A 15,761-nucleotide genomic window follows, 5' to 3' on the forward strand; every position below is an offset into this window, starting at 1 on the left:
AATTTTATACACTTATTCCAACTCAGTATACTGCGCGCCGATTATTTGTCGGTCCTAAAATACAGCTTTTGTCAGAACAGTCAATCCACATATTTAAATCGATAATCGATTTAACTTTTGATGTCAATTAGCATCCAATTTAAAGAATTTATTGCGAAAAATATATAAATTAAGAAAGAGAGAAAGTTTTCATTCAGAATCCCGTCGCGTCGCGCCGCTCCTGCGCGGCGGCTTGGCGGGGGGCGCGCAGGCAGGTGTAGCCGGGTGCAGCACCGCCGGGGGGCAGCAATGGCCGCCGGTGGCGCAGTGGTGCGCCGCGAGTGACAGATAACGCGACACGGTCCGTGCTCGAGCGCCGCACATCATCCCCGGGGTGTCCGCGCGGGTTTCGCGCGAGTGAATAGAATGCTCGTTCCCATCTGACTGAGACAGAAGCGGTAGAGGAAAAGAAGGAGAGAACGAGAGTGTAAACGGCGTGCGTGCGTCGTGTGTGTACGCGTGAAGAGAGAGCCGGAGATAGCGGGCGAAAGATAGGGAGAGAGAGCGGCGCGGCAAAACCCGCCACTGTCCCCGGCGCCGGTGGGATGATCAAGGATATGGCGGACGATGAGGCCATACAGGCCACCAACGACGACGCGAGCGAGTGCAAGCGTTACGCGGTGCAGCTCGGCTACTGGTGCGACCCGTTCATCAGCCTGCTCGTCAAGCAGACCGCGAGGAAGCAGCCCGAGATCAATCGCGGCTACTACGCCAGAGTCAAGGGCATCGAGCTCTTCGTCGACAAGTTCCTCAAGGTGAGAGCGTCGGCCGCCACGCATCCCGGGGGGGAGGGTTCCCCTCCCGTCCCCTTTTCGATTTTGGTTTTCCCTCCCACCCCTCTTCCGCTCGCTTTTCGCGGTTCGGTCCCCGTTAGCGAGGCCGTGGGGAACGGTTCCGTTCGAACGCGCGACGCTCCGGAAAAAGTCGCTCGTCCCCTCGCTGCACCTTCTGCACCCTCCGCGTCTCTTCCCGCCTCTCGCCGAGGTGCACGCTGACTCCAGGGGCGCGTTCATTTTTCGGTGGTATTTCCCGCACTCTATATATCTTCCGTTTTATATTCTCGTACATAAAAGATTCCGAGCGCGTGGGTCATTTATCACGAACGCGGAAGGGGCAGGAAGTGCAGCTGGCCCGCTCGCGGCGGGTATAACCTAGAACGCATGTCGGAAACAATCGGGATGATGGAGAAAGAGAGAGAGAGAGAGAGAGAACGAGCGAGTGGCAGCGGCAAGGGGGAGGAGGGGGAATACAGCTGATCCGGGCGGCAGGGACGTGCCGTGGCGGAAACCTTGACCCGACGACGGCCGAGGCCCTGTCCTAATTCCCGTGAGATTCCCCGCTTCCATCGCGACGGCCAGCCGATATATAGGTCAACGAAAAACGCGCGGCGCGTGGCTTCATTCCCGAGCTGGCACCGGCCGCACGCGTTGCGGAATTCGCCCGTTATAGCGGGGACAAAAATATTCCCGTCCGGTGTAAAGCGGCCGCCTGCGTTTTTCCGCTTTTGAGCTGCTTGGCTCGTGCGCCGCTAAACCGCCGCGCGATGTATATATAATAATATATACGTGTACATACGTATACATATATATAGAAAGAGAGGGAGAGGGAATATCTTGTGAACATAAAAACGAAAAATCAATCATCTTCCGCAGGGCGAATAAAATGTAGCTCTAGTTTATTCGGGAAATTAACGATAGCGTTTTACATGAAATAAAATATTCTCTTTTTTAATTTATTATGTACTTTGCAACTATATTTTATTTGGTGTTACAAACATCTGTGTTTATATGAATTTATCTTTCCGTCCTAATTAGACAATAAATTAAGCGAGAGTTGGGATATACGTCCTTTGATTGGTTTTTTAATAAAAATGATTTTTATTGCAAGAGAAGTTAAGATTCTGTCTCTAACTTTTATATTGTTGTATAAATATATTGATTATTGTGTTCTTGGATATCACCAGTTTTAAGGATGAATCTTCTTTTCTTTACACAGCTGTCTGGCGGTAAAGGTCAGATCATAAACTTGGGTGCTGGTTTTGACACTCTTTATTGGAGACTCAGGGAGGCGGGGAATAGCCCTGCGAACTTCGTGGAGCTCGACTTTCCCAGCGTAACCGCGAAGAAATGTTATCACATCAAGAAGCACAAGCAATTAATCGATATGCTAAACACCGAAGGTATTTTATCGTACGATATTCTATTTCTAGTCATCTGTGGAACGTGCCGTTTCCTCATTTTACATACGCAACTGCGATCTTTCAGACGGAGAAATCCGATTTTCGACCACAGAGCTGCACGCCGCGAATTATCATCTGGTTGGTACAGATCTGCGACACATAGCGGAGCTAAATAACAAATTGGCCCAAGCCGAAGTCAATTTCAATTTACCCACTATGTTCCTCGCAGAATGTGTTCTAGTATACGTAGACGCTAGCGCGACCTCGTCACTATTGAAATGGCTAGCGGGCAAGTTCCCGAACAGCCTCTTCGTCAGCTACGAGCAGGTGAACATGAAGGACAAGTTCGGCCAGGTCATGTTGTCGAATCTCCGCAGCCGTGGGTGCTTATTGGCAGGCGTGGAGGATTGCGAGTCGTTAGAGACTCAACAGAGACGGTAGGTACATTCTTGCTCGGTATATCCGAACGGCGACGTTCGACAAGTCAAGTAATTCAACTTGCAACTGTTGCAGCTTTACCATAAACAATTGGGAGGGCACGAGCGCGTGGACGATGGTGGATGTTTATGATTCACTGCCTGTAATGGATCGTAGTCGGATCGATCACATAGAGATGCTGGACGAACGAGAGCTCCTCACCCAGCTGCTCCAGCACTACTGCATCGCCGTCGCTTGGAACGGACAAACATTTAAAAATCTGTCTATAGCACAGGGTTAGGTGTATCACCGCCTAACTCCTTCTCTCTATGTCTCTCTCGCGAGTTACTCCAGGTAATGACGTCATATAATTCGGGCTCGACGAGCCCACGTAAGTTACGTAATGCCCCGATCGACAGCAGATTAACTTTCTCAGATTGCGCTTAAGTACATCCCTGATTAATCGACGAGTTGAAATAGTCTACGTTGCGAGGAAGTAGTATCTTCGAATTAAAATGCTTTCGTCTACAGAAATATTGTAATAATTTTTTTTTTTTTTTAAATAAACTTCGAGTATATTCTTCGTTCTTCGCCAAGTGCGTCTTGTATATGTCGTGAGTTATTTAACGAGCGCTGCAACGAGAAAGAGATTGCGATTGCGATGATCGAATCGCGTGAGATCCGTATGCGACTAGCTGGCTATGCGAACGGACAACAAGTTCTTGCATCCTTTCGCAGACGATATTTCCAGTCATCCTAATTTTTACGTGCGACATATCTGAATTATGTGTTAATGTATAACGATTCTACCCTGCAAAGATCGTCTCGCTCTTTAACGATTCTACCCTGCAAAGATCGTCTCGCTCTTTAACGATTCTACCCTGCAAAGATCGTCTCGCTCTTCATTGCAGATTTATGTATAAAGTTTTACGGTCGTTATTATAATTATAGATTGCTATTGTTATATAGAGTCGCGGCCAAAGGGCGCGACGCGGTGCGCAGAGTAATTTATTATATTGCGAGATATCATTGAGGATCATACCATTCAACTCATTACGTTTTTACCACCTTGCTTGTTATCCGAGTATTATGATTTCTTTATTTTAATAAGTGGAAGTTGTAGAGTTCGTGTTGATTGCGAAGGATATAATTTCGTACATACAAAGATCCGCAAAATCCGCTCTTTTTATCTGCATTCTTCTGCGATTTTCGCGCATAAACTGGAAACGCGTTCTCGCGCATGCAAGTAGTAAAATGTTGGGAAGACGTGTAGAAGGGTACAGCTAAAAAGACGCGGATCTATATTTTTAATCTTTCACTGCAAATATAAAGCTATTTTTCTGGGGAAAAAAACATTCATACATAGTACTTCGATTTTACGAAAGTCTTAATATACATTATGATATTTGAGATATAATGTAAAATTATTCCTTACGCGCGCGACCCGATCCTTTTGTGTGTGTGTGTATGTGTGTGTGGGTGTGTGTGTGTGTATGCGCGTGTTAGAGTGCGTTATATGTTAGAGATTACGATTTATTGAGCCGTGATAAGGCGATTAGTATTACGATGTAAGCGGTCAGTTTCGTACAGGCGCGTGTCTTGTGAGCCGTGCGGAGAGAGAAATATATATATATATATATATATATATAAATGAGTGATTATATACTTAAAATAATAAAAGTAAATGTATGCAACGAAAGTAAGACTTTAAGTGTCGAGCGTAGTATTCTTGCGAAAGAATCGACGTGCGATGAGATACATTTGCGAACATCAGCCTGAAAGAGAATCGGCGACATGCGTTCGTAATGAAATTTTATTCGTTCGCTCGTAGATATCGAACTCGTAACAGTCGTAACCCTTGCTTGCAAAAAAAAAAGAACAGGAAAGAAAACGCCCGCCGATGTTCTTCGATATACAAAATCCGACCGTTTTTTACGTTGTACAGGAAGACGCTTACGCTAGCACCAGTATTCCGCTTCTTTTCAACACCAATACGGAGAGTATGTTGCACTTAAGCAGGTCACGTATTGATATACGGTGGTGAGGGATCGACAAAGATTTATTTTCATATTGAGGAATATCAGGGTGACGCATGTGTATTCAATCTAAGGATATAACACGAGGAGATATCATAAGCTTTTACGAGACATTCGAATCATCCTTTTGTAGGTACAAAGTGCGTGACGTCTCTCGTGAGCAGAGCTCGGGACTTTATCGTCGCGGGTAAAACGAAGCGTGACCGCCGATATTTATTGAGCATCAGTGAAAGGGGCATTGATCGCTTTTCTGGAGTCTGACGGCCTACCGGATTGGAATAGTTCTGTTAAGCGGTATCGTATCGATGTATATACCTGATTTTGACGATCTCGCCTCAAGATACGAACGACGGTAACTTCTCGGGTCTGCTAACGAGCGAGTTTCTATAATCACGTTTTTTCTTGCGTGTGTTTCTCGATACCGTTCCTTTCCCATATTTTAGCGTTAAAGGCCGTGGCACGTAGAAAAACTTAAGCAGTAAAACTCAAACAGTAAGCAAATCAGCCAATCACAGTCAAGAACTTGAGGCACGGCCCTAAGCGGTAGCGAATCCATACTGTTGATTTCTTACTGATTAAGTTTTTTTATGTGCCAAGGCCCTTACGCGAGCAACGGTAACTTATTAGATTTAAGAGACGATGAGAAAGCAATGTGGATTCCACCGGTAAACTGCATGGATCCGCAGAAGGATGTACGGGTGGTTCTTCGGTCTCTTCGCCCCTTCGACGAGTAAAATTACATACCTGGAGTAACGAACACGTATAAGAAAAAAAAGATAGTCAGATGTTCTATTTTTCTCAGAAGTTACAAAAAATTGCAGCCATTGTTACGATATCTATTAACGTTCGTAGATAAACCCCTGCCTCCGCCTCCCCTCGTCCGACATGTCGCCTTTACACCTAGAGGAATAATCGAGACCTACCTACCTACCTTTCGCGTTAGTTTCGTGTCACGTGTAAGTCATTCGAGGTAAAATTTACTGATTTATTCGAGCGCTCGTTCATGTGTTCAAGTCGGCTTCAAGTTTGAGAATCAAAAAACTCCGAGAAGCAAAAGCTCCTAGCAGTTAGCGCGTCTCTTTCGAGGCATTGTCGTGAGAATTCGAGCAAAGCACTGCCACTGTGAAAATTGAGTGAGATCTCAAAGCTCATTGAAACTCAGTGAATTTGCCATTTTCACGCGCACCTGTCGGCTCTTTGAGACGAAAAAGCGATTGCGACAAACCCGTTTAAGTTATCTTTGTAACAAATTACAGAGGAATATCTTTTTTTTCTGAATTTTTATTTAAGAATATAATATATTCATTTTTTATCGCGCGTTTAAGTTGAACTGATCCGTTCACTCGTTATTGAGATCTCAAAATCTCGAGTAGGTACTCGCAACTCGTGCGTTCGCGTAAAAGAGTCCGGTGCGTCTCGCTCCGCGCGTACTTGGCGCGAGACACTACCGTGTCTCTTGATATTTTAATCGCGCAGTGCGATCATTATAACTCTAATTTTTTTCAATTAAAAGCTGATAACTTTACATTATTTAGTTCTAATAGACAACGAATTTTTCATTCGCCAGAATTATTGCCTAAAAGCCGCGTATTTAAGAGGTTTGTTTTACTTAACTCATTATTTTGTTACATCGTAACATATTGCTACATCGCACAGAATAGAATTATCGTAATTCGCGATCAATTAAAAATGAGTGAGTCCGTAAGAATTAAATGAACTGCGAGAAATCGAGAATACAAAGGTAATTTGATTCTCAAACTTGAGTAATGCGATAACGTTGTGCGAACAGTGCCGTGCAGCTTCATGTTTCTTCGCCTCGATTTCATTCTACATTACATTAATCTTATGTACGGATGTTGTACACCTTGAAAAAGAATAAGATATGAAATCTATATATATATATATGGACATTCAGTGTGCTTCCACTGTCATTATGAACTGATAAGGTACGATGGAAAAATTGTGCATCTTTGTATTCGCATAATTGTGATATTGTTAAATTGTGCATTTAACGATTAGAAAAAACGAGCGGTCAGTTATTATAATTGATTGTGGCTTCCTGTTTGATATATTTCTTTCACGTGTCCCATGCTGAGGAGTTTCTTTAAGTGGGAAAAGAGAGCAGCTACGATAATATTAAATTAAAATATTTTTAAATGTATAAAATAAGATATATAAATGTATGACAGTACACTTCTCCCATTTAAAGTCTTTCATTTAATTTATTGTGTAAAAGACGACTTAACACGGTGTGATTTATTAAAATAATTTTTATTATTTCCACGAAACTGATGGATAAAATGAATAAACAGCATCTAAGAAAAGAAAAACATCAGATCGATCGTATTATTTGTATAGCTGTACATCTGGAATCGCCGTTTTTCGTGTAAAGAGGTATAAAGAGATATTAAAAATACATAATTTTCTATATGTACCTTTAGATACACCTTATGCTTTACACCTTATTAAGTTTAACATTTGCATTGATCGCTTCCGTAGTTTACACGGAAAGTACTTACATACAATTCATCACGAAGTTAACTTTACATTTGTGCTATCATTTACATATTTTTATTTCTAGAAATTGCGAGATGAAATATGAATTGTACGAAAGAATAATGAAATATTCAGCTTTTTCCTTCCACGGGGAAAGCAGTTTCTATTATCCCTTATATCTAGCGCGATAAAAACTTAAGATTGGATAAGTTATCTCTCATAAAACAAATTTATCATATCTTAAAAACCCAGCGGATTTGATTGTACGCATCCACCGACGTCGCATCATTCTTCGAAATTTTACTCAATTTACTGAAGATGTCCAATTGCTTGCTCGAACTGACCTGTTGTAGATTATATGCAGCGCGATTCGATGCTTGTAACAACAAATTGCATTAAGAAATCGTGTCCAGCAGTTACAAGATAAATTGTATATTCACATTATCGCTAGCAGGATCAAATAATATTAATATAATGACAGAAATTCGAGTCAATTATTCCTAAATTATTCTTAGTCAATCATCTGAAAGATACTTTTTAAATTAAATACTATCTATATGTTAATTCATTAGCTTTAGGAAATTATAAATAATAGTTACAGCAAATGCACTCGACAGCCACAATACTTATTGATCCTGCTAGGATTTGAATAAAGTATAACATATTCATACCTCCGCGCACCAAGTTTATGTCATTAATAATTCGTGTTCCGCGCTAGGCAGATTCTTGTTCAACGACACAGTCGTCCTGCTTAGGACAACTGCCATTGTATACGTATCGAAAGCAGCCTGCGTGATCCTGTTGAGAATAAATTGCTCATCTACAATGCCTCGTCCGTATTTAATAAGACAGGACTCTATAACTTGGCCAAAGCTCTCCACGCTCTGCAATTATACATATATATTTTTATACAAATTTATATTTAACTGGAAAAAATTCCAGCTTACGTTCGAATTATTATTTTCACCTTCGAGCAAAGCGCGGCACTTTCCGTCAATTTCGGATGTACCAAATTCCCAAAGGTAGGCGGCGATTTCAAGCCGATTGCTCTGGTCGCTCGCTTAGCGGCTTCCTCAACAATCAATCCTAAATTCGCGGTAGGATTCTGGAACGCCTTCTGTAGCTCCTTCAAATGACTTCCGGCGTATTGGATACCGGTGAGCGACACAAACAAACGCAAAATGTCGTTTGTCCCCTCAAAGATTGGGAATATACGCAGATCGCGCATCACACGTTCTAGGCCGGTTTCCGACATGAAACCCATTCCTCCTAAGGTTTGAATAGCTTCATTGCACACCCACCACGCGGACTCGGATCCAAAACACTGAAAAGGATTCGTAGCGTATAATATACCAATAATAAATTCACGGTCTATTGAAACTAGAACCATTACGTTCACATTTCCATACAATAGCTTTTGTAATATAAAATAAAAGTCAATTGCATGAGAAGAGAATTGACTGGATACTAAAGAGAACTTGACTAGTTTATTATTAGAACTTAACTAGTTAGTTTTAATTAATTTCATGAATTTTATCTTGCTGTCGAATAAAAATACGAGATCTCTTGTAGAATACAGAATCCTTGCAACTCAGAAACATTAATACGTAGGTTACTCGATACATTTTCTTCATTAATATTTTTAGCATAAATATGAAATCTACATCTATTTATTAAAGGTGCATTAGAATTTTATATAAAGCAAATTAATCGAGCAATAAAAGAATTACTTTCGAAATAGCCGCTTCCAGATGATAGTCTTGGCTTCCGCTGTCCATGTTACCGGAGATCATGTATGCGAGGGACTCGGTAACATAATGCAGCATAGACATGCGTCCCAATTTTTCTTGTATTGTGCCGTAATTGTCCAACGTACGACCAAACTGCACGCGTTGCGTCGCATGATTCACAGCCTTGGTGATGCAGTAACGCATGGTGCCGGAAAGAGCCGCAGACATGCCGAATCTACCATTGTTCAGAATGTTCATTGCGACCTAAGATCGAATAAAGCGAATGTATAGTCGAGCAGCGTTTAAACTCGTGTAAATAATTCGCAAAGTTTCACGCGAGCTGCAGACAAGAATTTTATTAAATATAAAACAAATATATTGTAACGTGAATTATGTATTAGACATAAGTAGACTGTATTAAACACATTTTTCGATTTATATTAACGATACATTACGGTATTCATAATGCACAAAGATGAGAAATAAATTTACGTGAAATTATACCTTAAAACCTTCACCCTCCTTGCCGAGAACATTCTCCGCCGGGATCTTAACATCCTCGAAGAAGATCGCCGCCGTATTGCTGCACTTGATGCCCATCTTCTTTTCGGGCGGTCCCACTGGTGATACCACCGAATCCCCTCTCAACGATGAAAGCAATCACCTTGCCCTTCGTCTCGCCCGTCTTCGGATCCTTGATAGGCACTTGAGCGAACACGGTCATGACGTCGGCAATGCCGCCGTTGGATATCCAGATCTTGCTGCCATTGAGAACGTAGTGCGACCCATCGTCGGATTTAATAGCGCGCGAGCGTATCGAGCTGGCGTCGGAACCGGAACTCGGTTCCGTCAGGCAGAACGCGGCGTATTTGCCACTGGTAACTTGGGGCAGGTACTTGGCCTTCTGTTCCGGTGTGCCGTACAGAAGTATACCCTGTGGGCGTACATTTTACCAATAACGCTCAGTATATTCATATATTTAATAAATATTATTCACGTAAATATTTCTAAAATTATTTTTGTATAATTACCACTAATACGTACATTGTACATATATATTTGGCGATTTGTCGTTAAATCCAAAAATAGAGATTACGTGGCATTATCAGCAAAAACCACGTTAATATCATAAAAATCATTTCAATGTTATAGGTACTGTATAATTACCTGTTCGCTCACAACAGGTGGAACAATATTATTAGGCTTGCATGTTTACATTTGAGAAAAACTTTTCAATTGTCTAAGTGCATTTATTTTCCAATAATTGTACATTATAATATAGAATTTATATATAATAAATTTGAAATTAAATTGTATTTAATATTTATATTGTTAACTTGATTTGTCAATCAAATTAGAATAAAATGCCATTTACGGTCCGAACTCGGATCTTATTTCTGTGTGTATACATACACATACTTTCCAACCTTAATAAAATGCGCTCCGACTAAATCAGACTTACAATACAGTTCCCGTTGGAGTAATAAAATCCCCTTTCTCCCTTCTAATTAAATCGATTTAACTTTAATGCTAAGCATCTAAATAACTATGTAAAGAATTTATTGCGAAGAGAGAAGGGATTTTACTATATAAGGTTGGAAAATATGTGTATGTATACACACAGAAATAATATTAGGCTACTAAGATCCAAGCTCTGACTGTAAATGACATTTTATTCTCATTTGATTGTATAGTATAGCATGACGGTCTAAATTCTTTATTTATCTGTTAACAACTTTTTAGCAAACAATTGACAATAACTAAATCTGTATAAAAGTTACTTTGAGTTATATATTTGGCAAGATATACATGCAACATTAAAAAGAAATTCCTTAAAGTAGGTGTGTTCAATATAAAGGAAACTAATACATATGAAACATACATATAAAACAAACATGTAAAAATTATGTACATATAATTGTAAATACGAGCCAGACAATCCAAAGAACGGCAAAGGCAAAAACAATTTTGAGTATTTGGTGTATCCAATAAAGTCTAAAATTAAAGAATTTTTTTATTAATAAAACTTAACTTAAGCTAACAAAATTAATCAAAAATTAAAAAAAGATCTGTTACCTCTTATACTTGATACGACTAATTTCTAAAGTACTGTTATCTTCATTTAGAAGATAGAGACGTATTCCCATATAATGATCAACTAAATATTTTGTCCAGTCAAATCCAATCATACTGAATTGAAATAATTTTTTATCTTTCTCACTCAAATGACTCCACATCGCTTGAACATTGTCAGTTGAAAAACTCCATTTATTTGTGCAAAACGGTTGAATCGCGTTGGAAAATTTGTCGACCTTCTTACATAACTTCCACATTCTGAAATGCATATAAAACCATTATAATTTTTCATATTATAGATAAAATTTTATTTGGTTTCAATACAAACTATGTAATATATGCTTCAAGTAAGAGAAACGACATTTAAATTTACGTGATAATACCTTGGGCTACGATTTATACAGATGCTTACAGCATCTATAAGTAAAGCCGGAAGGAAATGACCGAGCCAAACGCAAATTCTATATAGTATTTGATGTGGGACGTAAACCATAAAGGGAAAATATATGGCATTATACGAGGGGTACATCTTATTTGTGTCGACAAATGCATTACGGTATTCATTCAAAGTAGGTCCATCGACTGGTGACACGAAATTATAAATTAATGTATCCTTGCTTCTCCTACAAGATAAATTTATTTGAACATAATTATGTTGTACATTATAGTTCTTTACATATCAGAGTCATTTATAATCATATGCTAATGTTCTGTGATTACGGTAATACCTAATATTGTAACCTAATATATTTAAATACACATATTCGCCCGAGTGTATCATGCTATTTAAAAATATGCTTTTCCCCCCACAAACTATAGTATTTTGGAATAGTTTTATTCTGGAATATTTTTGTGATATTCAGGTAAATGATAATTGCAACTGAATACTAATTCTTTTGCTATTTCGATATGTTACCTTTCATATTTAGGTAATTGTTATATCTTCATGATGTTAGTTTATATATGTATAATAAGTCATTAAAAATTATGTTTAAAAGATAATCTAAACAATTTGTTCCAAAAAATAATAGGAGTAAAATTTTATGTAAATTAGATGTTGGTTAAATATCTCATCATACCTGAATTGATTATTATAGACGTTCCACGCACTAGCGATCAAAGCATTTACCGTGAAATCGACGGGCACTATATTTGCCTTAACATCGGGATTACAAGAAAAAAATCTTGTGATACCATGCATAAAAGACACCGTGACACCTTGTGGCCCATACATATTATCTAACCATCCGACAAGTGGTTCCTCGGCGCTAGATATAACTGAAAGAAATCTTAATTATTCCTGGTTTTGTAGATTCGCGAGAATCAAACTTATTGTTAGCTAAACGCGACATACACACACGCACATCCGTGATTGTTTATTATTACTTTACAATTATATAATTTTATAGCACACAATTATGCAAAGAAGTTGAAAATAACTAAATATAAATGTTATTTAATAAATTCTTTAGCAAAAAAAATTGCTAGTTTTTATAATTATTCTGTTACCTATTGCAGGTCGAAATATTCCTACTGGCAAATTTCCGCTTTCGTCTTTCAGAAGTCCTTCCGCAATCGCTTTCGTGAATGTATAAGTATTCGGCCATTGTGAACTGATTCTAGCCAAACGATAGATTATCTTTCTTTATTAATATACATTTAATTATTTTATCATATTGAGCATCAAAGAATTACCTAGATATTATTTCCCAAGTTTTTTCCTCAATTATGTTCTCGTGTAAGTTACGTGTCAATGTGATAAGCTCTTTGTGATTAATAGGATATGAGTAGAACCGCTCTTCGATATGTTTCACATGGCAGTTCGCATAGGCTGTTGACACGTGAATCAATGACTGCAAGATAAACATTAAGCGTAATTTATGTTTCTCTCTTAAAATTAGTGAAAATGCAAAATATAAATAATTTTTGCCAATTATTATTACTAGAACACATATTAGATAAAAGGAATTACTTTTAAATTTAGCATGTGCTTAGCAAGTTTTAAGATGGTAGCGGTAGCATTAATGTTTATTATCGTAGAAGTTTTGATGTTCTCGATGAACCGTACATTTGCTGCCACGTGAAAAATTATGGATACCTATAATAAATATACATGCTTTAAGTAGGAAATATATTTAGAAAAAGGTGCACAATTTATTTCTAATTGCATCGATAATTATAATTAAATATATGTAAAATGTAATGCATTTATAAATATATATATGCAATACATTATTTATTGTATTAGAATGTAGTAGTATAGACAATTTAATGATATTGATAATCTGAATTAATTACCTGATTTATCAGTATGATGTTGTCATTTTCTGACAATCCGAAGTCTTCTGTATCAAGATCGCCTATGATAGGTACGATTTTTTTGCGGAAATTGGGTACTTCTTTTTTTACTCGGTCAAAAAGCTATGGATTACAAATTTGAATAGCGATTATTTACAAATACACATCACGTTCCGATATTGTTTCCGAGATACTCACAGGTTTCTCAAACATTTCATCTAATCGGCTTTCGGGACTCTTGTCATTTTTCGAACGTATCAGCAGATATATCGTCGAAATATCGGGACAACTTCGTAACAGTTTTTCAGTCAATATTTTTCCAACAAAACCAGTGCCGCCTATAAGACAAAATAACAAAGTGACATACATATGTACGTGTATGTACTGTACATATACAGGCTGTCACGTTTGCTACACGCGCGTGGCGAAATATTAGGAGAAGTGCTCTGTAAATAACAATGCACGAATGTCGCTCTTGTATAGCCATTATTATTTACTTAACGTTCCTCCCAATGCCTCGCTACGCGCCTAACAACGTGAACGTTGGGCTGTAGCTCTTCGTCGAATCGCACGGACGCATCCTGATTTTTGATATTTTTATTAATTAATTTCTCATTAATTATTGAGAAACTTACAAAACGTAAAGGACTTTTCGAATCAATTTTACCCGCTCTATCTGCCCACGAGCACTGGTCCGCATATTACATAACATCTTGTATATGTACCAGATAGCACGAAATGTTATTTGAAAATGCCTTTTGGAGAAATTTAAGCGTAAGTTTAGTGTTAACACTTAAATTTGGGTGTTAACCATCAAAGTTGAGTGTACTTTTTCATAAGGGTATGTTCAAGAACAACACGGTAAAAGATTAGAATTAATTCTAGATTGTAAGACTCGCTGGAATAGCCTGCTAAACATGTTAGAACGCTTTTATAATGTTAGATTATGTATAAGTAAAGCTTTGATCGATTTAGAATCGGAAATCCGATTCACAGAAGAAGAATGGTCCATTATAAATGACTTGAAGATCTCTCTGGAACCAATAAAATTAGGAGTGCAGGTATTGTGCAGAAGAGATGCAACTCTTATTACAGCGGAAACAACATTGCGTTTTATACTAGAAAAACTAGATAAGCAGTCTACTCCTCTGAGCACTAACTTAGCCGTGGCACTTCGTCGTAGGATTGGGCAACGCCGTACTGACGTAACTGGTATATTGTTATATTTGCAAAATCCGAATAAATTTGAAAATGATTTAAAAAATCCGGAAGGTAGTACATTTCTAATGCCTAAAAAAATAACGATACGCAAAGAAATAAAAAACCTATTACAAAGAGTTTTAAATAATCAACACGGAGAAAATATTCTAAGTATTCTACGTCCGATACTGATTTATATTTTAATCATTCCGACGAAGACCAAGATGAACCTGTCCTCCTATTCTGTCTTTAGAGAAAGAGTTAGAGATGAAATTGCAAAATAAATACTCCGAAGTAACCGAATCGAAGGGTCTTTCTAAAAATATAGAAAATATATTAAAGAAAGAAATGAGCGCTTTTGAAAATGAGGGTACTAAAGACAAATATCTTCGTATTGCATATGAATATCTATTAACAATTCCACCGACAAGCGTAGAAGCAGAGCGAGCATTTTCGGCTGCAGGATATTTATGTAGTGATCTGAGAACCAGCTTGGGGGATGAAACCATTAATAGTCTTTGCTTTTTACGATCATATTTCCAAAATTCTACATCATAAAAAAATTACAAGTTCGATAATTTGATTAATTAAAAAATTATTTCTTATTTTAATGTAACTTTAATTTCTTAAATTAATAATGTATGATACATTATGTACCATGTATCTTATAATATTTTGGGAGACCGGGGCTAAGCCGACACTATTTTTTCAAAGGCAATTTTTAATATTTAATTAAAATTTTTAGGCAAATTCAATGGTACATATTTAAAGAGTGTTTCTTCAGGTACAAAATTGATTCAGGAAGTTTTGCTGTACGTCGCTTTGTTTTGCCGCCAGGAAAGAAAAAGTGACGCGAAGACAAATTTTCGAATTGAAAAATGCCGGGGCAAACTCGACACCCCGCCGGGGCAAACTCAACACTTTGTCTGATCGACACAATTTGATCTGGAACTTATTTTTTACTGTCTGAAAATGAAAATACATTGTTTATTGTGTATTTAAAAAGTACAAAAATTCGGAATAAAGTAGCTAGAACAATCATTTGAAATAATGAGAACAAAAATTGTTGAACTTTCAATTATCTTCATCTAAACTCATGTCTGAAAAACAATTAATGCAGGTAAACTCGCGATCGGACGTGCGCATACATTTGTCATGCATACGGCTGCATGACAAGCATCGTTTGTTACTGGGAGCCGACGAAACGGCGTGGTGTTGACTTTGCCCCGGACGTTGTTTTTCACTTTTGTCACTTCAAAAACATGAAAATTTTGAAAATATCCAAAAACG

General features: G+C 38.2%; 3 protein-coding genes across 3 annotated transcripts; 1 reads left to right on the forward strand and 2 right to left on the reverse strand.

The window, feature by feature from the left end:
- The first annotated feature begins 276 nt into the window (after positions 1–276).
- LOC139774762 (leucine carboxyl methyltransferase 1) lies at positions 277–7,105 on the forward strand. Its single transcript, XM_071710202.1, has 4 exons — positions 277–794; positions 2,035–2,218; positions 2,304–2,655; positions 2,732–7,105. The coding sequence occupies exons 1-4, from the start codon at positions 585–587 to the stop codon at positions 2,934–2,936; spliced, it is 951 nt and encodes a 316-aa protein (XP_071566303.1). The 5' UTR covers positions 277–584; the 3' UTR covers positions 2,937–7,105.
- Positions 7,106–7,400: 295 nt separating this feature from the next.
- Positions 7,401–9,943, reverse strand: LOC139774774 (very long-chain specific acyl-CoA dehydrogenase, mitochondrial-like). The gene is given in 7 exon segments (XM_071710234.1): positions 7,401–7,511; positions 7,839–8,051; positions 8,135–8,491; positions 8,898–9,161; positions 9,402–9,515; positions 9,517–9,831; positions 9,929–9,943. Coding segments are annotated over 7 exon segments (1,389 nt in total).
- A 183-nt stretch (positions 9,944–10,126) lies between these two features.
- LOC139774763 (fatty acyl-CoA reductase wat-like) lies at positions 10,127–14,068 on the reverse strand. The gene is made up of 9 exons (XM_071710204.1): positions 13,470–14,068; positions 13,272–13,394; positions 12,946–13,071; positions 12,669–12,826; positions 12,483–12,592; positions 12,053–12,251; positions 11,357–11,593; positions 10,974–11,231; positions 10,127–10,892 (listed from the first exon to the last, which is right to left on the reverse strand). Exons 1-9 carry the CDS (start codon positions 13,638–13,640, stop codon positions 10,802–10,804), a joined length of 1,473 nt encoding a protein of 490 aa, XP_071566305.1. The 5' UTR covers positions 13,641–14,068; the 3' UTR covers positions 10,127–10,801.
- Between the last annotated feature and the right edge of the window lie 1,693 nt (positions 14,069–15,761).

Source organism: Temnothorax nylanderi, unplaced genomic scaffold (genome assembly GCF_030848795.1).
Source record: "Temnothorax nylanderi isolate EJ_2023f unplaced genomic scaffold, tnyl_v1.0 TNYL_tig0087_pilon, whole genome shotgun sequence".
Taxonomy (NCBI): Eukaryota; Metazoa; Arthropoda; class Insecta; order Hymenoptera; family Formicidae; genus Temnothorax; species Temnothorax nylanderi.